Here is a 24,327-nt window from a genome sequence, read left to right on the forward strand (position 1 = left end):
TGCAGGAAGGCTCGCGCACTGCTGATGACACTTGTAAGTCGGTGGATCAAGTAATTGATGTTGTGGTAGATTTCTATCCAGGTGGGTCATCCACATTTCAACAGTCTAACAACTGTCCTCAAAATATTGATATATTCTCTTATAATCTGTCAACATCCTCAGCGCACAGGACATCTTTCCTGGCAATATGATAAATATCCTCAATATAAGAAACATTTCCGGAGTACTTGAAATACCAAAGGTAGTATCTACGGAGCCCTCACGATAAACCAGGCGTAGTCCACAGGTGTTTTTTTATCTTCCAGTCGGTGACAAGATCCCCGCTGATCTCCGCCTCACGAAGATTTACTCCACGACGCTCCGCATTGACCAGTCCATCCTGACTGGAGAGTCGGTGTCCGTCATCAAGCACACCGATGCCATCCCCGACCCCAAGGCTGTCAACCAGGTTAGCAATTGCGACACCCCCCCCCCCCCCACCCCCCCCCCCCCCCTTTTCAAGCCCCAAGTTTTTTTCGTGTGGTGTTTTTTTAATGTCATTCGTAATATTCGCTATTTTACTCATTCACGTACTACCTCCCTTCATAGCATATTAATGGTTTTAACTATAAAGACGACTTACTGTCTCCAACCCCCCTTGAAAGAAAAAGCCAAACAAATATACATAATAATATAACCATAATTTTTTCAAAAATTGAGTATTGTAGCTTGTTGATGTCTTTTCCTCCATTGGTTCAAGGTTTTGACTTTATCTATAACTCAGTACTTGCTTATAAAACATTCCCATTCAACAGGGAAAGGTTCTCTCCTGAGTGTTATCTTGTGTGCTGGTGTAAGGTGTTGACTAATACTGAAACGTCTTATTTATCCTTTTCAACTGATTGATGTTCATCTCTCAGTCTCTAGTGAGCAGACCTTTTACTTGAGTGGAATATTTCAACAACAGTTGTAGCTCTGGTTCATGCAATGTATAACGCCTGATAAAAGACCACCCTATCAACTTCTCTGTGTACTTTCACTCCTCCAGTACTTACTACCTATCAGAGGGTTATACCTTGATATGATTGCCTAACAGGCCTTTGCACCTTTTGTCAAATTTGGACTCTTGTTCACTTTACAAGCTCGCAGACAAGGATGGGGCAAGCATTGCCAGTGCTATAATCCAGGTAAAAGAAAAGAAATTATTGAGAAAGAAATTACACACCCTTAGTGGTCGCTTCATAATTCGTCTTAATAATCACAGTCTTACTACCTAGTACTGTATGCCTGCTGTCTGGTCACTAACTACAGTAGTCCAGTTTTTGTTACAGTTGAAGTTCATGCTAATGGAGGAACCAGCAACCAGTATGGATTCAGTTCAGATAAAATTGAAGTGATTTTACCAAGCTGACTTTCAGCACTGACTAAACCTCACGTTTTGGTATCACACCATTGATTGTCCTTTTCCATCACAATCCAAGACAATTGCTGTTCCACCTTTGGCAGACTGCCAGCTAGTATGTTGTTTCTAGCTGTAGTGTCTCAATGGCTGCCTGCAAGCTCTCGTGATTTCTCCACTAGTTGCCAAATCACGCTGAAAGCCCTCTTGTCTTCCATTACATTCTAGAGCCACTGAGTACTACTGTCCCTCGAACTTTAATATTAGAGTGCATCGTGTCTGGCTGGGGAGGCTCTTTCTGGGCTTCCCTCTACGATCCGTGTAATGCATAAGTTATGAACTAATATACACCTTCTCTACCATAGCTGAGAGTGTTCTGTAACCTTTTCATTACTATCTTTCACCGTACTTCAATGCATGTGCACTACGGCACTCAAAGAAATCTCAACTCTCTTTTGCAGATGACTTTCTAAGCGCCATCTTTCCTATTCATGCAACTGTTTTTTTTTTTTCAAGTAGTTGAATTTCTCTACACAATTTTATGTAATGATGAATGCATGATGCACTAGCTCAATTTGTTTTGAGTTCACCAGGTAATGCACTATTAGGCTAAATTTGCATTGCTATTATACTGCAATACAATCCATAAAATATCTGAATGCCAAATGTACATATTTTCATACAAGACTGATATTCACAAAAATAACGTTGACAGTTATCGTCCAAACTGCCTTGAAAATTTTAACAGGTTTAGAGGTTCACTACCAACAATTCCACAGTTAAAGATAATAAGGCAAGATAACATGCACCAAGATTTATAACTCTACCTTCAGAAGCACAGATAGTAATAAAAAATCAATAAAAATCACAAACTATACCACGATGAACACACACCTTTGCAAGTAAAACAAATAGTTGTGTAATTATTATAAACATGAATGTATGTAAATATATAAATGCTAGTTTATATATAAATATCTGTGAAGTATATCACTTGGCATCAAAAAGAACTACAAGCATGATCAATGCAAGAAAAATATATGTAATATTCTGTGTGCGTCTGCTAGACTATATTTTTGTATACCTATATACTTAACATCAAATTAAATCTCTTTTGCCTCTCAAACTTTCCATGCTAAATCATTGCTTCTCAAAATGAACTTATATACACTTTATGGAAATGATCCCTTTCATCTTCACAATAAATAAATTACTTTACTATTGCCCATTACAGGAAATACAAGTGGAAAACCTGGCCAGTTACAGGGAATATAAATTTGAATACATACTCAGCTGAGGTTCTTCCATCACAAACACTCAATCCTTCATTACTCTTCAATATGTGCACAGTTAAAAATTTCAAGATTTCGTCCCTTATTTGTTGGAAAGGAGTTGAAATAACAAGAACAAGCTTTTAAATGGACCTTCGTTTAAAACATAACAAGAACACTTTATTCTTACACCTACTAAATATATTTTAAAAAATATACCTAAATAAGTAGACTATCTCTTTTGAAAACAAACAGCCTCTACACTCTTAGATGTGTCTCCTTTTACGACACACACACACACACAATTTGTATATTGCTACTACTAATATGCCTGACAATCACATAAGCTCAAATTTATTAAGGACAAAGCTCTGAAAGATCTGCAATTAACCTACAGCTATTCAATTACTTAGATTGCCATTGCAAGTCTAAACTCAATTTGTGAACTTCAGGTCAACTTTCCTGGTAGATGAAATCATCGTATGAAGTTAAGTCAACACTATTCGACTGGTTCCTTAAAGCGACACCATCTAAAAGCTGTTACCGAAATGTCTGACACAGATTGTATTCACCCATGCACTGGGAATTTCTGAATTTTTGACGTCTAATGAATCCTGCGAGATTTAAGGAAAAACCTCAGCAATAATAAAGAGTCCATGAAATGAGTAATTACATAACAACTTTCATCTACTTTCGGATATTACAGTGAGGAAACTGCAATGAAAGGTTGATAATATCTTTTCATGGTTACCAAGAATTGTTAGGTAATTAGGTTACAGTGTGATAACTAAATGGAACGAGTTTTGGTTCAAGAACTTGGCATATTATATGCTGGAAGTAAGCAGCGTTACAAAATAGCAGGAAATGTGCACTGAAAACTGTAAATATCCATTCACTTAAAACCTTTACACGAATCATAGAAAGATGACCAGATCAGAATTGAGAAATAATCTATCCTACTTCAAAACAGTTGAACAGTGACTCCCAATCACGCTATGAAATTGGTGATTTACTACGAATGGGCATTTCACAACCCTGTAAAACAGAACTTGCTCACAGTTTTATTCTACCTCTTCATTTGACCCCAAGTAGTAATAAGGGCAGTACAGTAACTCTATAGTCCATCAGTAATGTAGGTTACAGTAAGTAAGCAAACACACATTATATATATATATATAAATATATATATATATATATATATATATATATATATATATATATATATATAATGTAGTTTACTTCAAATTTCCTTCCATTAGATTGCTTATAAATTTTCTAGAAATAGATTACGGAATAAAGAGCCAATTGTTTCCTGTATTTACGAAGAAAATGGTTCTTGTCCACCCAAAACACACCTTTTAGAAGAAATGGCAACGGTATTTACAACCTTTTATTGACTTAATTCTGTGACCAAACGTCATAACATATAGTCAATGACACCGGAAATTTATTTATTTTATCATAATAATAAAATAATTCATCTGAACAGATGAGCACAAATTTTCATTAACATATAATCATTACAAACTCTTGACAAAATACTGGACAATAGATTAATGAAAGACTACAAGCAATTTGACAAAAACATAATATTCTCCTTGCTGACGGACATGACATAACTCACGCTACCAATTTCCCAAGCAACAGCTGTAAAATGAAAAAATTTCGATTCCTTAGTATTTTTCATAACTAACAACCGTCCGGTCTGAACGTATGGAATTTATCCCTATAAATGAAGACCAAGATTTATTCCATACATGGACAACCTCTCTATTCTACTTTCTTAGCCGAGACTTGGGACAAGTGCTATACCTGCACACTTCAGAACAACAGTAGGCACTGAATAACACTTAATTAAACGGATAAATACATCTCATCCTTCACACACCCAACATCCGCTTCACGAAATACAGATAACAAGAGAGCGTGTTCAAAATATTCCTTCACTAATCTGCTATTCTACTTTCCATAGGACAAGAAGAACATCCTCTTCTCTGGCACCAATGTCGCTGCCGGCAAGGCTCGTGGTGTTGTCATTGGCACTGGCCTCGCAACTGCTATTGGTAAGTGTGAGAGAGAGAGAGAGAGAGAGAGAGAGAGAGAGAGAGAGAGAGAGAGAGAGAGAGAGAGAGAGAGAGAGAGAGAGAGAGAGAGTCTTAAAGTGACATCTTAAGTTTTAGTGCGCTTCACATTTCTTGGATATAGTTATCACTACAAGCCTTGAAGTCATTTTGCGTATCATGTACACATCAAGGTAACCTCAACCTTACTACCATGCGAGGATTCGAACCTTACCACAGCAGGAAAAGGCTTCTTCGTACTTCTGTTATGGATTAAGCCTTGCAGTAACTTGCATATCGAAAATGTGAGGCAACAAATGTAACTTAGGAAGCATGTGGCTATTCATTGTGCACATATCTAGTGACAGTGATCCCTAAGTCCAAAGGAGGAATGCGTTGGAAAGCAGCAAATTCAGTCAAAGGGTTACTGGAGTCCAATTCTTGGCCTATAATAGGTTTCCTTAAACCCTAACCTAATCATGCACCCCGTAGGGGAATAGTACCGTCGGTGCACCTCACGGGGTGCACTGTAGGCAGTACAGAAGGTTTTTTTTCAGAGTCCCTTCTGCCCGAACTGCAACCGCTTTCATTCATTGTACTGCACCTCCTTTCATAGTCTCTTTCTTCCATCTTGCTATCCACCCTCTCCTAATAATTACTTCATAACGCAAACCTACCTACTCTCACCTTCCCTTCCAGCGCTGAACGACCTCATAGGTCCCTATGCTTGGCGCCTAAACTCTAAACGTACTCCATTCCATTCCATTCCATTCCATTCCATCCCAATCTTGCGACAGATTCGGCCTGCCCTATGTGCTCAAAAACACGTATATAACATAAGCAAGAATAAAGACGATTTAGAGCATTGCAGTTACTCACAATTATTGTGTTAAATGTTCATGGCATAGGTTCACACAATTTCTTGGCCTTGGGTATCCGTGAGTTGGATAATTATTGCATGCGAATATTCTAATATGAAACGTGAGTAAACAGACTTAACCTATTATCATCTGTACTTGCATAAATAGAACATTATTTGCTAATCATGAACTGACAGGAATAATTGGAAAACTTTATTTACCTTAAACGGATGTCTGTAGAAAGAGGTCGTCAGCCCATAGAACTCGATGCCCAGTTGCATATCTGGCAACAGAAAGGAAAATTACCAAACTGAATCAAACAAGCAGCAACAGAAGGGCTATTGGCAAACAAGTAAACGTGCATGCAACGTAAATCTTTAAGCAATTAAAAATTACAAGTCAGTTCCCTCATTTCTACTAAACTAAATATACTTGAATTGTTTTTATTTATATCGAGCAAAGACTGTGCATTAGACTATTCCCTAGCATGGATTTGATTTACAGTTTTCCACGGCCCCTTTGGACTTATTACTGAAATTAAGAGAGATTATTTACTAGTGAAAATTAATGGAACTTAAAAACTTAAATTCATCCATTAATCGATCATTTTGCAGCACTCAACTGTCGATATTAAGCAAAATAAGCAATAAAGATTCCTAAAATACACTAAAAACCAATGACAAGAGAGCATTTATGACCGCTATATATTTCCCCGAAAATTACATTTGCAATAATTAAGTAATACCAGCAATAGCAAAAATGATGATGATAATCTTGAAGACAATTACCGAGTAGGAAAATACAAGTCATAAGTAGATCTGTTACTAACAATTCTTGGACAAATTTGCTAAGACAACAGAGGTGATCAGAGCTTTGACAATTTCTCTTGAATCTTTCAGGTAAGATTCGCACACAGATGGCTGAAACTGAAGAAATCAGGACCCCCCTGCAGCAGAAACTTGATGAATTTGGTGAGCAGCTCTCAAAGGTTATTTCCATTATCTGCGTTGCTGTCTGGGCTATCAACATTGGTCACTTTAATGATCCTGCTCACGGTGGTTCATGGATCAAGGGTGCCATCTACTATTTCAAGATTGCTGTTGCCTTGGCTGTCGCTGCTATTCCAGAAGGTCTGCCTGCTGTCATTACCACTTGCCTTGCCCTGGGCACCCGTCGTATGGCCAAGAAGAATGCTATTGTGAGGTCTTTACCATCTGTGGAAACTCTGGGTTGTACATCTGTTATCTGTTCTGACAAAACCGGCACACTTACAACTAACCAGATGTCTGTCTCCCGTATGTTCATCATGGATAAGGTTGAAGGCAACGACTGCTCTCTTCTAGAATTTGAGATTACTGGCTCCACTTATGAACCTATTGGCGATATCTATCTGAAGGGTGCTAAAGTTAAGGGTGCTGACTTTGAAGGTCTACAGGAACTTGCCACTGTTTGTATCATGTGCAACGATTCTTCAGTTGATTTCAATGAATTCAAGAATATTTTTGAAAAGGTAGGTGAAGCCACTGAAACTGCTCTTGTTGTCCTGGGAGAAAAGATTAACCCATACAGCGTATCAAAAACTGGCCTTGACCGTCGTTCTGCTGCTATTGTTGTTAAGGGTGATATTGACACAAAGTGGAAGAAGGAGTTCACCTTGGAGTTCTCTCGTGATCGTAAGTCCATGTCTTCATACTGTGTGCCTCTCAAGCCTACTCGCCTTGGAACTGGTCCCAAAATGTTCTGCAAAGGTGCTCCTGAAGGTGTACTTGAACGCTGCACCCATGTCCGCGTTGGTACACAGAAGGTTCCTCTTACTGCTGGTGTAAAGGAAAAGATTCTTGAAGTCACCCGTGATTATGGCTGTGGTCGTGACACCCTTCGTTGCCTTGCCCTTGCTACTATTGACTCTCCAATGAAGCCAGAAGATATGGATCTCGCTGAATCTAGCAAATTCTACACATATGAGGTTAACATGACTTTCGTGGGTGTCTGTGGTATGCTTGATCCTCCCCGCACTGAAGTATTTAACTCCATCCAGATGTGCCGTGCTGCTGGCATCCGTGTCATTGTCATCACTGGTGACAACAAGGCTACTGCTGAAGCTATCTGCCGTCGTATTGGTGTATTCAGGGAAGATGAAGATACAACTGGCCTGTCTTACTCTGGTCGTGAATTTGACGAGCTCAGTGAAGATGAACAGAGAAAGGCTTGCATGCGTGCTCGTCTCTTCTCTCGTGTAGAGCCATTCCACAAATCTAAGATTGTTGAGTACCTTCAAGGAGAGAATGAAATTTCTGCCATGACTGGTGATGGTGTCAATGATGCGCCTGCTCTTAAGAAAGCTGAAATTGGTATTGCTATGGGTTCTGGCACTGCTGTTGCTAAATCTGCATCTGAGATGGTACTTGCTGATGACAACTTCTCATCTATTGTAGCTGCTGTTGAAGAAGGTCGTGCCATCTACAACAACATGAAGCAGTTCATCCGTTATCTCATTTCCTCTAACATCGGTGAGGTCGTGTCCATTTTCCTGACAGCTGCTCTTGGCTTGCCAGAGGCTCTTATTCCTGTCCAACTTCTGTGGGTCAACCTTGTCACTGATGGTCTTCCTGCCACTGCCCTTGGTTTCAATCCTCCTGATCTTGACATTATGGAGAAGCCCCCACGTAAAGCTGATGAATCTCTGATCTCTGGCTGGCTCTTCTTCCGTTACATGGCCATTGGAGGATATGTAGGCTGTGCAACAGTATTTGCTGCCTCCTGGTGGTTCATGTATGACCCAACTGGTCCTCAACTCAACTACTATCAGCTGTCTCACCATCTTTCCTGTCTCGGTGATCCTGAAAACTTTGAGGGATTGGACTGTGGTATCTTCAACCACCCTGCCCCCATGACCATGGCTCTGTCAGTGTTGGTCACCATTGAGATGCTCAACGCCTTGAACAGGTACAGTGCTTTTATATTTTATAAACATACTGAAGAAGTCAAGTTTTGAGCAATGATTATAAATTTTACAAATGCCATCCAGTACAGTAAACTAATCCATTACAAAATAATAGCACTCGCTACAAAATACTATAATTGTGCAAATGTTTTGAAATTTAGTTATTGCTCACTTCGGTTTACTACAGCAAATTTGGCACTTTTCTGCACAATCAAATATTGTATAGGTATACAGTAAAATGCATCTTTCTGCAGCTTGTCTGAGAACCAGTCGCTGCTTGTGATGCCTCCCTGGGTCAACTTCTGGCTGCTGGCGGCTATGGCCCTCTCCATGACCCTTCACTTCATCATTCTCTACGTTGAAATCCTTGGTGTAAGTATTTTCTGCTTATTTTCTAACTACATAATTGATAATTTCAATAATTATATCAATTGATATGGTACAGTAAAGTACTACTAGAAGTTACAAAATGATAATTGATAAATAATCAAGTGTTCAATATATAGTTTTATCAATACATATATAAAGCATAAGCTATTAGAAATATTTTCAACCTCTTTTTCCTACAATATATATATATATATATATATATTATATAATAATTATAGTATATTAAAAATATATATATATATATATTAAAACATGATTTCTATGAATTCTAAAAATTATGATTCAGCACATTAAGCAGTTACAAGTAGTTTTCCACTCCTCTATTTAGGAACGATTATGTTCTGAACGGCTGTTCGTATATTGATTTTTTCGTAATTCCAACTTGACACAGTGCATAAGAGTCAACACACACAGTACTATTTATGTTTCTACATACTAAAATACGATACTACTAGTACAGTATAGAGTATTTTATTAATACAAATGACATATAAAACCTAAATACATTAAACAAATTATGATAATAAGACAGTAAAGTATAGCTTTAATTTACGACCACAAGTTGTTCAAAGCTTTGAACGTTCGTAAGTAGAGGAGCGTCACTATATGTTTTTCAAAGACAACAAATACTTTTATTGAAATTGTTTAAAGTTATTGAGATTCCATAATGACTATTTCTTGTTTGTGTTCAGACTGTGTTCCAGGTGATGCCTCTTACTGTAGCTCAGTGGGTAGCAGTAATGAAGATTTCTCTTCCTGTTTTGTTGCTGGATGAAACACTCAAATTCGTTGCCCGCACATACGCCGATGGTGAGAATTCACTCTATAAGTGCCACTGGATTGTGCTAGCCTGGGCTATCTACTTTGCCTATATCAGGCTTTATTTCTTTTAACCTTTATCACCACCTTAACATAAAATATCAATTTCGGGGAATAAGACTGTGCCATTTTGGATGTTTGGAGCTCTCTCTCTCTCTCTCTCTCTCTCTCTCTCTCTCTCTCTCTCTCTCTCTCTCTCTCTCTCTCTCTCTCTCTCTCTCTCTCTCTCTCTCTCTCTCTCTCTCTCTCAGAAGAAACATTTGTAATGCATCATTTGAGATTATCCCTCAAGAGGAATATGTGACAAACCTCACTTATAGTTGGTTGATAATCATATTTTATTTTCTGTCCCTTCTCTACACCATGGTGCTCCAAAATTTTCCTATCAAGTTCAAGCAGGACTATGAAACTTGGGGTGTGTGATACTAATAAGTGAGATTTAGTTAAATTGTTGATACCAGATAAATCAGCAGTTATTTCTGCCGTGGCTATCAGCTGCTGTTGCTGTTTGCTATTGCCACTGCTGTTTGCTTTGCTGGAAAAATGTGACTGATAAGTGTAGTGTGTGTACATAGAAGTGATGTAATGAGATGGGTTAACAGGAATACTATTATAATAATTAATAATCCAAGGGCCTCTGAATGAAGGCCTCACTTCCAGACCACAGCAACTCAGAACATATGACAATAACATTTGGCATCAATTACTGCAAAACTGACTGGGATCCAAGGTCTTTTGAAATATCCAAAAGAAACCAATCCTGGTGTCATCAGAAGAGTGAGAAGATGAATCAGAGTGCATGGACTATATACATACAACAGTTTTATTATGATCAGGTTGCTAAAAAAAAAATTTAAATGACAGGAAGACTTATGCACATGCAGAAAAAGAGTTAAAATGTGCCTTCATTACTATTTTTTTTTTCATTAGTATTTATTTTTCTCTCTGGGGGAATCTGGCTCTACTATCCCCTCCAGCATGGTTTTGTACCCTGCTAAGACCACATATTTTTTTTCATTAATTTATATCCTGTAGATGTTTAAGTATTTTTGTTGTTTGTAGTGTATAAAATCATTGCAATTTTTAATAACATAAGTGCAATGGATAATGTCTTCTTTTTTTCTGTTGTAAATAGCTCTGTGGTGCATCACTGTAGTCTCCTCAGTGGTTGTTGTTGCCAATGCGCACATGTATCAAGCTCCTCAAATACACTCATGTAACACAATGCTTACAAAAAGGAAAATCTCAACAAATAGTGTAGTGTAAGGACTGCTTGTTATAAATGCTAAATTATAAAACTGTATATAATGTACAGGAGAGAGAATACTATCAGTTACAGAGCCACAGCATTAGTTACTTACAAACTGTACAAATGACTTCTGCACACCCTTACAGTCCCTTGTGCCCTTAGGGTGTGTGAGTGTGTATGTATATGTATATATACATTATATATATACACATTTATTTATATATATAACTATACATATATATATATATATATATATATATATATATATATATATATATATATATATATATATATATATATATATATACACAGTATATAGTATATATATATATATATATATATGTTATATATTATATATATATAGATATATATATATATATATATATATAGATATATATATATATATATATATATATATATATATTATATATATATATATGATATAGTATGTATTACTGTATATATAATGAAATAGATAAGTATTCTTGTGCAATACAGTATTATTTTTAAGAAATGCTTCCCCTATGATATCATAGTATTTTCACTAAACAAAAACACTTACCTATCAAATTACAAAATACAGTTTTTATACCAATAAATAGCATTCGTGTTCCCATTAGTAAAACCATCCATTCGATTTTCAAGCAGGACTTCTTGCATAAAACCAAAAGCCATACCACATCAGGTTTGCAATGCTAGAGTTAATTACACACAGCTATTGACGGAAAAAAATTATCCTAAAATTTAACTTTTCCTGTTAGTACGTAATTGATACTGTGGTGGTTACTATTTCACAACTTAAATTTTGGATTAAGTTAACATTCTAGACAATAGCCAGTTATCATAAACCTTAGAAAATCCATGTAAATAAGATAATTTCACTGTATAGCACCCTTGAATGTGTATCCACCATTATTCATTGCATATTAAAAATATTAAGGAGACTATAAGGGTATGTTGTTTGCATGGCATGATTTTTGGGTTATGGACAGACTGAAATATTTTCATCTTAATATTCCCAAATCATTTTTTATTTATTCAAGCCCACAAAAGATTGCATCTCCTTACCCTTGGTAAATTCCTCTACTATTCCTTGTCTGCTTACTCATCTTCAAAGGGTTCCACTTTATATACTGTTGGCTCTATAGGGTAATGAAAGTTATTGTTAAGAGAAAATATGGTATACTTCTAATAGGTCATTCAAAAATAGAAAAAGGATATTATATCCACTGTAAATTTTGGCTTTACTTGTTAGACTTGTTAGATTTTCATTATTCAACCCCTTGTCAACATTGTAGGAACTCATCATTTGACAGTGTTCAAAGCATAATTATGTATTTAAATATGGAATGTATAGCATCCAAATACCTAGTGATATTCCAATATCTTCTCACAAGTGATGGATAGTCTTTATTTTGTGTAGACCTAGATGACATTATTTTTTTCATATCAGTTCTATGTAGAAAAATTATTCCAAGAACATTATCGTGTTTGGGAACCCTATCCAACCTACACCGGTCCTACTGTCCCCTAACTGTGGACAGACCACAACAAATCCGGACCTCCAACCAATATAAACACCTGTGAACCTTTTACAACTACCTCCAGTCAACTGAATTATCCCACCATCAAAGACTTCCAAGAGGCACCACAGTAATGCTCCATCTCATGGAAGAGGAACGGCCAAATTTCCTTCCAAACCTTAAACCCTTCCCTACATATATTCCTTAGTTACTCATCCTAGATTATCCTCAAATAAGTTCTGTATTTCCTCTTCCTTTCCCACACTATGGTAGCTCATTTCTCTCATCTCTGACCTCTCCCTCCTCTCCTACCCTTATTCGCAACAACTTCCCAAGAGCCACACTCACACCAACAGAACTGATGTGAGTATTACCAATACTGTGTGTTTGTTTTCTTTGACTTCATTAGGCCTCACACACTCACCCATTGACTCATTGTTAGATATTTTCATATTTTTTACTTCTCTTCATGGCATTTATAATATAAGATAGGTAAATGTACCTGGCAAGACCTAGAGATTTAATTTTCAATGTTTCTTTTTCCAAATAGTATATACATTATTTTTGTCTTGTCATGGTATACAGGTATTAATATTTTCATCTAGTGATATGTAGTTAGCTGTTTTTACTTGAAGTCTTTTAGCTGTAAGGAAGCCAATAGACAAACAAATCTAACATAGCTTTTTTAAGTAAATGGAACGCAATTAAGGGAGAACTGTATTTAAAATCTGTGTCCCTAACTTATATATAAAAAGTCTAGTTACAAGTACAGTACAGTACGTATTACATTATGTAAACGACAACTAAGTATCTGAATAAGCTCATACCCTCAGAGCATCCAATGAATCTATTCATGGTACTGTCAGTGTTGATCCCATTTTGTGTTACTGTTTAAACCCTTTTGACTATCCAATGCTGCAAAAAATTAATTACAAAAAGTATCCCATAAAACAGTGACAAAATTAGCATACAATTTGTCATAAAGTTGCAGGATATCTTTAGAAAGTTATATTAATTCCTTAAATTAATTTCATACCTCTATTTGTTACTGTACATTAATGTGAAGTACATCCCTAAACTTTGTTCTAATTCAAGAAAATACAATAAAGCAGTGTATCAACTACCTGCCCCTTATTTGTAAAGAATGTATAAATATTCAATTTACTAAGCATTTATAAAAGCTAGAGAAACCTTGAAAAGTTTTAAGATTACAAATAAAAAAACACTGAATAAAAAACAGTTTAATATTATTTTAATTGTAAGCAGTATACCATGTATCATTTATGATCTAGACCATGCTGTATATTACCAAGGTAGAACTGCTACCTTAGTCAATACTTGTAACAGGAACCCTCATTTGCTTAATTCTAAATTGGGACTTGGCACTTCAACCACTTTCCTCTTTTCAACATTCCTTGTATAATTCTTCAAATATTACTTCAAATCATTCCTTTAAGTATTTACGTATTATGATCATTCTAACAAAGTCATCTGTTTTGATAAAAATAAAATAGGATACAGACACTTTTCACTACTGTAAACTGAACTAGTAATGAGAAAACTACAATTTCTCATACATTCAGCCAAATGTGAAAGAAAACAGGGCACAAGTCTCAATTTTGAATTGGCTTACATTCAGTATTCATCCAATGTTGAAAAACTAGAGAAAACGTAGTGTCAGTCCAACTAACTATTATCGTGAAGCCTTGACATATCCAGTAATTCATTACAGTATTTAGGACTAAAGTGGAAATGCACTTGTGAACAGGTACTGATATTATCATGTGATATAAAGTATGACTGGGCTACAGAAAAGAAATGGAGAGTTAGATGTTAATTGTACTTGGTATAACTGATGCAAGATACATAAAACCATTCGTTGCTGAGTTTGCCATATAGCTGCCAAAGAACTGAATATGTTGTATGAGCGTGTTCTTAATACCAGGGATATGACGGTATTCTCATGTAGTGATAGAAATTTCTCTCCATGTGCCCTGTCAGCATTAATGGTTATGCACTGACTGGCAACTATGTGTTCACAGTGACAAATCCACAAATGTTATTTACTTTTATCAAACTGTGATGTCAGAGTTTTGTTAAGAAAATAATAAACCGTTGTTAAATAAACTATGCTTGAGATTTTAATTGTGTGTGCCCTAACCCACACCATTTATCCCCATATAAAAATCCCCCCCGATCCATTTTGACATAACATACTGGCCTTTTAACAGTGGCCATGGTATTGTTTCTGTCTGAGATTATAGCAAGGAGTGTAACTAATTCATTCCAGCTTGCATTAGGATTTATGAGGTAAGACTCTAAAATGCATTTGGCAAATGAATAACTGATTTAACAGTAGATATGCAAAAGTTGCATAAGGCTACAGTTTTCACTCAAAAGATTTCATCTTCCAAGTGCACTTAAGTCAATAATAGTATGAGACAGGGATGCATGCTGTATTACTTAGAAGTAGAGCTTTGTTTTCTTAATCTTAAGATTAATATGCTTAGTCTTAATCCCTTTACAGGGGCTTTAAAAATCTTTTTTTCTTTTACAGGACTTCAAAGTATTTTAATTCATCTTGTTACCATGAAATCATAATTGAAACTCCACACAATTTAAAGCAGATTACAGGATTCCCATGCTAATGTGACAGCATCTCTTGTGAAGTGCTGAACCCAATATTACTACTACTACTGTATTTGTCATGACGAAGAAAACAAAATGTGGTGCTCTCCCTTTTGTATTAGTACTTCTCTTATTGCCTGGCATTCCATACTTGATTAGGCTAATCTGAAGACTTGTTACCTAATTGTTTGACCTGTATATCATACTCGACCAAATTTACATCAACCTATTTTTTTCCTACTGGATTGTGTAAAAAGAAATCATAATTAATTAAACCAAAACAATAATTATCCTGGATACTAAGACCACAGATTGTTAGCTCAAGCACTATACTACATCTTCCAGAACAAGAAAAACAATAGGTTGGTGTATTTTAAGTCTACTCAGGCATTATATTTACATAATGTACTGGCTTATTTCTCTGGTAATTTATTTGAGAATGCTTCCATGCATGATACTGTTCCCTACTTAATATTGAACCTTTTTGCATCAGACCTCAAGTTTTTATTAAAAGATCAGTACAAATATTCATGTTGAACCCCTACTTCCCATCCTACTTTGTCTCATGATGCATATAAGACCCCTCATGAGTAAATTCATTCTTTTTCATTAATTTTTTATGCATATGCATGTAGTCCTCAATTATCTATTTTGGCCAGCAAGGCAAAACCAAAGCTCACAGAATTTTTCCCCCTTTTTACTTTTTTTTCCAATTCCCAACTAATCCTATTCCTTTACTCCCTCAGCCTTGGAAGGCAGGCAATGAACTACTGTACTATGTGACAAATATAAGCCTCTCTGGTTGCCAACAGTAAGTTATCTAGGTAATCAGGGTCTCAAATTAAAAATTGCAGGTGCTTAGATTTATAGTTTAGTCATTAGATCTAGAAGTACATCTTTTTTATTTACAAAGATAGTACTCTAGTACTACTATATTAAGCTACTGGCTTTCTAGATGCTTTTAGCTTCATGCTAGCTAGGCTTAGCCTTTCAACTGATATTTATAAGTGTAGTATACCTATTTAAATTTTCTTAAATTTTCAATTCACGCTAAACTGCTGAATAATATTTCAAATAATATATAAAGTATCAATTTATACTTTCTGTAGATTCTCTTTAGATGAACACAGTTTTTGTAACAATTTCAAAACACATCTGAGCTTTACACAGGATAGGAAAAGTGTCCAACATCTTAATTTCATAATCGAAATATGTTTAGCTGAATACCATAGCTAATATATTTATGTTCTAATTTCTACTACAGCTATGCATCTTGCATTATTTTCAATCTCAATAATGATTCATAACTGTAAAAACTCTAGTCAGCCCAGATGACACGAAGCAAATAGTAAAATTGCTAGTACTGTTATGTCTTTAGCATTTTATAGTTACAGTGGTCTAACAAAAGGCTGAAACCATACTAATTGTATATTATGAGTGATCAATAAATCTATTATATTAAATACACGTATATACACATATACATATACATACATATATACATACTAATGTATTTGCAGTAAGGAAGAAATCCAAAGAATGTAAAATTTGGGCCTAAGCAAACTAAAAATAAAATGCAACTATCACTTGTTTTATCTTATCATACTCAGTTTATAATCTAAAAAAATTAGTAATTCTTGAATAGTGTGACTTCACCATATACCAATATAAACATCCCATCAATGCACTGTTGATAAGTTTTCAAAATCAATACTCATTACATTGTACTTTAAGAATGACGAAAAAAAGTAATCAATAACTAAAATTCAAATACATATCCTGATAACCAGTGACTAAACACCTAACACTAAAGGCAAAATTTATTAAAATATACATAACAGAAACTGTTGATTTGTAAAATTATTATGTAACTAATTTTGTTTCTGTTCTGATTCTCCTATTTCGAAAAATTATGTGAAATTCTACAAATCAGTAAAGACTTCAGTGATAACACTAAAAGGTATATTAACTTGTACAAGTATAGTACTGCAGTTACAATAGTCCCTCATGGAAGCAAATCATTCCCTTAACAATGTTATAACAGTGCATATGGGTGTTTTTTTTCTGATAAGCCTTTAATCACGGGTGAAAAGGATTTTTTTTTTTATAACCCCACCCCATGATGCTTTTTGTGTTCAACCTTCATGATCCCTCCCTCTGCCTAACTGAAATTTCGAAGCACATCCATTTTCATTCCTATTGAAAATTTTATACTAATATTCTTTTTCCCTTTTCCCCTCAACAGTGCCCGAAGCAGTCAAGTAAGAGCACCCGACATATAGAAGTAAACCATGGCCATCACAGGAAGACCTCAGGCACCTGGCTATACTACTATTACTACTATAGTTGTAGATATTAATTTCTAATATCTTCCACTAATTCTTTTTTCTATATTCTCTCTTTTAGTATCAAAGTAATTTAATTCAAGAAGTAGACATAGCAGCAAGTAGTCGTTAACTTATTTATTCTTTCTCTATGTACTTAGTCACTAATATGTTCACGACTATTCATTACAGTGCCCGGCAAGATCGAAGAACAATGGTAAAAGTTGGCAAAATACCATCTTCTTCTCCAGCTTTTCCATACGTTTTAACAGCCAGTAGTCATAGCTGTACTAACCTGCCAGCCGTCAGTGCCACACCTGTGATGAGCCCAGCACCACCCCCACCATGGCCATTGTCCCTTGGGAAGAAGGAGCACTAAGCAACATCTCCAGCAGGATTTCATAAATCCTGTAATAATTAGGTCCCTGACTTATCTACACTCTCAAGGGGCACTGGCTGTGGGTCAACGGAGGGGCAGCAGCAGACGGCGGTGGTGTGCGAGGTCCTTCACCTCCACCAGAGATCTCAGCCTCCCCCTGCAGCACCCTATGTACAACCTTCCGAGCTCAGAAGGTCAAGGCATCATGACCACACATCAAACCACAAAGTGCGCAGGGGGAGGATCCAACCAATGGCCCATCACCATGCCAACATTCTCCATCCAATGGATGATATGTAGAGAAGGATTTGTACATTTATTGTGTTGTAATTTGATTTAGAAGAACTAGAATATTTTGATTCCCTTTGTTAAACTGTTAGTCTATTGCTCTTGGGCAAACATTACCAGAAGTCACATGAAGTGTGTTGTGTCCTGTGTCTGTGCTCATGTCAACTCACCCATCAAAGAGCAATGTACGACCATAAAAGATCCACTTGTTTCCAGGTGCAACGATGGGGAACTGGTCTGTACCCCATTTTGTACGAGCCACTCATTTATTGTTGATAGAATAAAATTATCTAAAAAGACCTCACTCTCTGTCTGTCATTAACCATTCTAGTTTTCCAATAAGTTTAGTTAAATGCCAGTAAATACACAACTGAGTGAAGATTACAGGCATGCAACAAAGACTCTGCAACTGGAAGTTACTGTCACAGGTAAACTAAGTACCCAATAACATTTTTAAATGCTTATTAAAAAAAATACCCTACTTGCTGTTACTGCAAAATCTTTAAAGTATCAAATGACATTACTTGATGATAAGCCAACTGGTGAATGCCAATGAAAGCAAAGTATATGACTGCAAAACACTGTGGACAAGAAGAAATAATTATTCTGTTATATTATACAAACCTCTTATTTAACTCAAACATTTACATCATTATATCCTCATGTCATCCTAAGCCTAGGTGAGGTGAAAACAACAAAATGTAATGACAAATTTTAAATAAATTTGTATTTTTCATAGCTAACAAACCTGAGGTCTTGATGTAGAAAAGGCTAATTGGAGAGGCTGCTGTGATAGTGTTTTTCACTCGCCCCAGATTCAACCCTTTTAGAAAGGGTGAGCGAGTCAGAATATTCTGGCATGTCCAATTTAGCAGTTCTCTGGTATGTTAGCAATATTTTACCTTAGAAATAGCGCTAAAGGAATGTATTTCACTGGGCGACACGGCTTCCTCGCCCAGAAATAGATCTTTCCTACGTCAAAATCCCTTATTTTTCCAAGCGCCACCTGGTAACCTGTTAAAACAATCTGAGATTATAACGCAAGGAATCTGTGAGATCTGGCAACGGCTGCACGTACGAGGTGAAAGCTGGTCAGAGACCGTGCATTTAAGAAACAACTCCTAGAAAAATAAAGTTCCATATGCTAGTATACATTTATATATTTATCATGGTTATACAAATAAGAAAACTTACATTATCATTAAAAAGTCAGAGTACTGTAGGATGTGAAAGCAGCTCTGCTGCCTTCTAATTGATTGAAATGTAAGAGTTGGTAAAAGAAACCTCTTACTTTTTAAAAACAAAGGCATTCCTTGGGATCTTAAAACTAGAATACACCTGCCCAAATACTGCCCTGATACAGTGGAGTGAGTGAGAATATAATTTGCCAATGCTCATCATGAACCAAAAGTGGCTCCGTCTGCTTAAAAAATAAGTTAGCTGCCATGTACTTAAGATGGAGATACTATTTTTATGAGAGTAAATATAATGAAGTTTGCTACTCACTTGCCGACTCACATTAACCGCCCCATTATACTCATGTTCAAGAAATAATGGGTGACTTTCTTAAGACATCACAAGGTAAAAGCTGACTATAGCTTACAACACCCTGCATTAACACTATAACCAGTGGATATTTCTTTGTAAACTGAACTGATACATACTGGTACACTGTACCTCAAGGGAAATTACTTTTACCAGATAATCTGATCATCTCCAGTATGGAGGCACCTCGGCAAACTTTTACCAAATACTGTATCTTGCTATATTTGAAGAGCATGAAAAACCCCTACACTTACAAGGCAAGAGATTCCAATTTTGAAGTTTACAATTAGAGAACACAATGTAGGCAACAAGATAAGTAGTAGTTATAATTAACATTCCTCCCCTTATCAACATACTCCCCTAGGAAGCCTCAAAGTCAGGAAAGGCTTAGGACATCCTAACCTTACATTCATTCACACTTACGATCAATGATTTTCCAGGAATGCAAGTAGAAGAAAGAAATCAAATTCAGGAAATATTCTGTACAACTAATTTATATATGTTCATAAATAATTCTGAATTAAATTATCAGCTGATGTTGCCCTGTGGTTGGGCTGAGGAGGAAGAAGGTGGATGGCAGCTTGGTGTCTTAGGGTAACACTGCCACTCTCTTCTCTTCTCTTCTCTAGTCTGAGACTGACCTATATCTGTTGCTTCTTCTGGGGTAATGTTCATCCATTCCCTCCTTGCTCTCAGTCTGAGAAGGGTGTGAGAGGACCAAACAGGAATCAACAGACATGCTCCTTGGCCGATGCTGTTGCTGGTGTGATGTCGGTTCCTTCTACTCAAATTGCTCCTGCTTCAGTCTCCACTTCCTATGCTTCTGTTGTACTGACTCTGAGACATACCCAGGAGATAAAGAAGCTACTAATTGGATTGTGGCTTTCTCTTAGTATTCTGGGGATCCTTCCTTGATAACTTGGCTTCAGCCTAAATTTCCTTGTTCACACCAGTCATTCTTGCCCCTCTGTTAGTAGATTTTTATGCTGTTCCTGCTCTAGCTACTCCAGCACCTTCTGTTCCTATTCTTTTGGAGATGTATACCTCAACTTTCTGTCCTCAGCAGATTTGAGTGGGAAAAGACAGATCTGTGGTCACAGAACATCAAAAAACACCACTGTGATTTGCTTTCTTCTCTTCTTTGTCTTCTTCCTCCTGCTCCTCCCCACCTTTCTCCTTATCTTCTCCATCACTGGATTGGCAGAAGTGTAGAAAGGCCTGGAAGGCTGCCCACCACAAAAAGTCTTCTTGCAGCTAGTGCTCTTCCTTTTAGAGTAATAGTGACCCTAAAACCTATTTGCTGAGGTGGGAGATATGGGCATTGCAGGTTGATTGGTGCATAAGTTCCCTTATGACCAATCTGTTTCATAAGTCTGCTTATGCTCAGTCCAAAGTATGGACCCCAGTCATTCTTGGTCACCTGCATGCCCTCCTCGGTAGAGGAATGACCCTGACTATAATTGCATAAGAGTGACATATACCATCCAAGATTAGGTGTACCTCCTGTGTTACCTTTTCCAAACCTGTTACCCTTCATGGATACTTCATCTAAGGACTGCGGTTGGCTTACACTGATAACATAAAAGTTTTAAAAAGTGGTCAGCAGATAAGGACCTGCTACATAGCAAAAATTTCAAACTTACACTCGAAAGTGGCCTCCAGCACACAAAATAAATTAAAATAAATAGAACTAGTAGCCTTCATGTCAGAAAACATGATGGCGATGGCACACCCCAGGAACTAGGGAGATATAAAGTCAGAATTCTTTTCAAGGTAATCCTTCCACTGAGGTGGTTTATATTTGTTGAAGACTACATTCCTGAGCCCAAGCAAAGTACACACAAGGTGCATTTTTTTAATGAACATAAAATCACTGGTACAGTATTTACAGGTTTGCATTTCTTATACTGATAAGAAATAGGAGACTATGTTGCTATGGTAACATCTGGAAGAACTAGTGGAAGTGAATGTTATTTGAGGTATTTTGATGTATACAAAATTACCAGTAGCCCTTTTATTTATCTACATTCTTGTACATTCAACTTCAAAGGTTGATAATTGCATTCATTATATTTTGTATGAATTTATGCATTACCTTGTACAACTTATTTCACATGCCAATTTGATTTCTTATTACTTAATACGTACTTGCTTTCCAAGATAATTTATCAATCATAACTGAGGGTGAATCTAAGCTTAGGATGGTTTGCACTAAGCTCAGGCATCCATTAGCAATGGTCATCAGCTCTGTCAAAAGAAGAAGGACTTTTTTTCCAAGACTTTCAGGCTTCTTAGGGGAGTATGTCCAAGCCTGCTTGGTACTGGACACAGGTGTGGATGGCCCCAAAGGCTTGGCCACAGGGCCATCTAACTACAATCAACTTTACTTTTTGGGGAGAGTAAAGAGAAATCAAAGACCTCCATTCTGCACACAGAGAGAATGCTCTGATTAAACTGGCTGACATAAGAAAGGAGACATGATCATGTCCTCTCATGACAAGTTCGTCTACAGATTTAGAATATCTTTGTCCTCTCATCTAATTATGAGACTCCAGTAGTGAGGAAGTTAAAATGATATTGTTAAACTACAATAAAGTTTTGTACATACTTACCTGGCAGATATATACTTAGCTATAGTCTCCGACGTTCCCGACACGAATTTTCAAATCTCGCAGCACACACGCGACAGGTAGGTCAGTGGTCTACTTACCCGCCGCTGGGTGGCGGGGGCGGGAGTATGAACCAATCCCATATTCTATTCAGATTTTCTCTTCCACCTGTCTCCTGAGGGGGGAGGCTGGGCCATTAATCATATATATCTGCCAGGTAAGTATGTACAAAACTTTATTGTAGTTTAACAATATCATTTTTGTACATGAACTTTCCTGTCAGATATACTATACTTAGCTGATTGGCACCCTTGGTGGAGGGTAAGAGACAGCTAAATAATATAGAAAAAGGGAAACAACTGGTGTTGTAGAATATAAAAACCTTGGTTCTTACCTGTTCAGGCAGAAGACTTCATTGATACTGTCTCTGAGTCTGCATTGCCTAGAGAGCTTACAGCGAGGACGTGACCTTGTTGCTGAAAAGACTCTCGGATCTACCACATGGATATCTGATCCCCTTGTGTGGTAGAATCCAAGTGGATCCTGTCAAAGGGAACTCGTCAGCTTACTTAACAGATCCTCACCACTACTACCGCACGGAGCCAAAACCCATCAGACCACCTAACCAAACTAACTAGGGTTAGTACTATGACAAGAAAGAGATGCTTCCTGCATCCTCTTTCAGACAACCATAACCAACAAATACAAAACAAGGGGTAAAAATATAAAAGCCTAACAAGGATAAGTTCCAGCTCCCTGTCCCAGCACCGAATCCGCCGATACGTAAGGGCCCAAGGCGAAGCATTTGTCATGAGTGATTTTCACATCACGCAAGTAGTGGTTTGCGAAAACCGAGTGGCATCTCCAGAAGGTTGCCTGCATAAGGTTCCACACAGACATATTTTTGTTAAAAGCCAGCGAAGTGGCAATGGCCCTCACTTCGTGGGCCTTCACTTTAAGAAGCTTAAAATGATCCTCATTGCAAGATACATGCACTTCTTTTATAAGGCTTCTTAAGAAGAAGGACAGAGCATTCTTCGATAGTGGTTGAGTAGGGGTCCTTCACGGAGCACCAAAGGACCTCTTGATTGTGGCCTTAAGTTGCTCTTTTCTCTTGAGATAATATTTTAATATCCTCACCGGGCAAAGAGTTCTCTCAGGCTCTTCCCCTACAAGAGAAGACAATCCTCGAATCTCGAAGCGTTCTGGGCCACGGATTTGATGGGTTTCTCGTTCTTTGATAGGAATCCGGGGAGGAAAGACAAACCATAGACTGTTCTTTAAAGCCAACATTGCCCTCAATGGCTTGAAGCTCACTCATCCTCCTTCCAGATGCTAGAGCCATAAGGAAAAGAGCCTTCTTGGTCAGATCCTTGAACAAGGCTGAATTAGGGGTTCAAATCTAGACGAGCTGAGAACCTGAAGTACCACGTCCCAGATTCCATGAGGTGTTCTAGATGGACTGCTTTTTAGTTGTTTCAAAAGAGACCTAATCAGGTCATGCAGGTCTTTATCTTCTGAGATATTGAGGCCTCTGTGTCTAAAAACCTGCGCCAACATACTGCGGTATCCCTTAATAGTAGATACCACCAGACCACATTCCTTGCTTAAGGAAAATGTAAGAAAATCAGCAACTTGGGGTCACAGAGGGTTACTGGAAGAGGAAACGTTATTCCTCTTGTTCACCAACGTCTGAAGACATCCTACTTAGACTGGTATACTCGTAAGGTGGAAGACCTCCTAGCTCTTGCGATTGCTTTAGCAGATGCCGTTGAAAAGCCTTTCGCTCTGACCAGACTTTGGACAGTCTGAAGCCAGTCAGACTGAGAGCGGGGAGATTTTTGTTGATACCTGTCGAAGTGGGGCTGTCTGAGTAGATCGTTTCCTTAGGGGAGCGATCTTGGAAGGTCCACTAACCATTCCAGTACCTCTGTGAACCATTCTTGGGCCGCCAAAAGGGAGCGATTAATGTCATCCTCGTTGAATCTGACTCTGCGAACTTTTTGAGCGTTATTCCCCAGAATCTTGAAGGGAGGAAACGCGTACACATCGAGCCCCTT

At 37.2% G+C, this 24,327-nt stretch overlaps 1 protein-coding gene and 1 long non-coding RNA gene across 8 annotated transcripts in view; one reads left to right on the plus strand and one right to left on the minus strand.

Annotated features, from left to right (window-relative positions):
* Window positions 1-18,417, plus strand: part of LOC135212077 (calcium-transporting ATPase sarcoplasmic/endoplasmic reticulum type-like) — a 97,725-nt gene extending 79,308 nt beyond the window's left edge. For 3 of the 7 annotated variants that reach the window (XM_064245429.1, XM_064245430.1, XM_064245431.1), the window contains exons 6-10: window positions 306-448; window positions 4,622-4,712; window positions 6,469-8,515; window positions 8,768-8,885; window positions 9,596-9,955. In XM_064245429.1, coding sequence (XP_064101499.1) covers window positions 306-448; window positions 4,622-4,712; window positions 6,469-8,515; window positions 8,768-8,885; window positions 9,596-9,796 — 2,600 coding nt within the window. In that variant the 3' untranslated portion in view covers window positions 9,797-9,955. Of the gene's footprint in view, window positions 1-305; window positions 449-4,621; window positions 4,713-6,468; window positions 8,516-8,767; window positions 8,886-9,595; window positions 9,956-15,868; window positions 15,947-17,367 lie in introns of those variants that run through there. The other 4 variants (XR_010313816.1, XM_064245435.1, XM_064245434.1 and 1 more) reach the window with 4 other exon arrangements.
* The window catches only part of LOC135212078 (uncharacterized), a 72,766-nt gene that overhangs the window by 19,192 nt on the left and 29,247 nt on the right, over window positions 1-24,327 (minus strand). Inside the window, exon 2 of the long non-coding RNA XR_010313817.1 lies at window positions 5,791-5,852. This is a non-coding gene — a long non-coding RNA (uncharacterized LOC135212078). The remainder of the gene's footprint in view (window positions 1-5,790; window positions 5,853-24,327) is intronic.

This window comes from Macrobrachium nipponense, chromosome 40, assembly GCF_015104395.2.
Source record: "Macrobrachium nipponense isolate FS-2020 chromosome 40, ASM1510439v2, whole genome shotgun sequence".
Taxonomy (NCBI): domain Eukaryota; kingdom Metazoa; phylum Arthropoda; class Malacostraca; order Decapoda; family Palaemonidae; genus Macrobrachium; species Macrobrachium nipponense.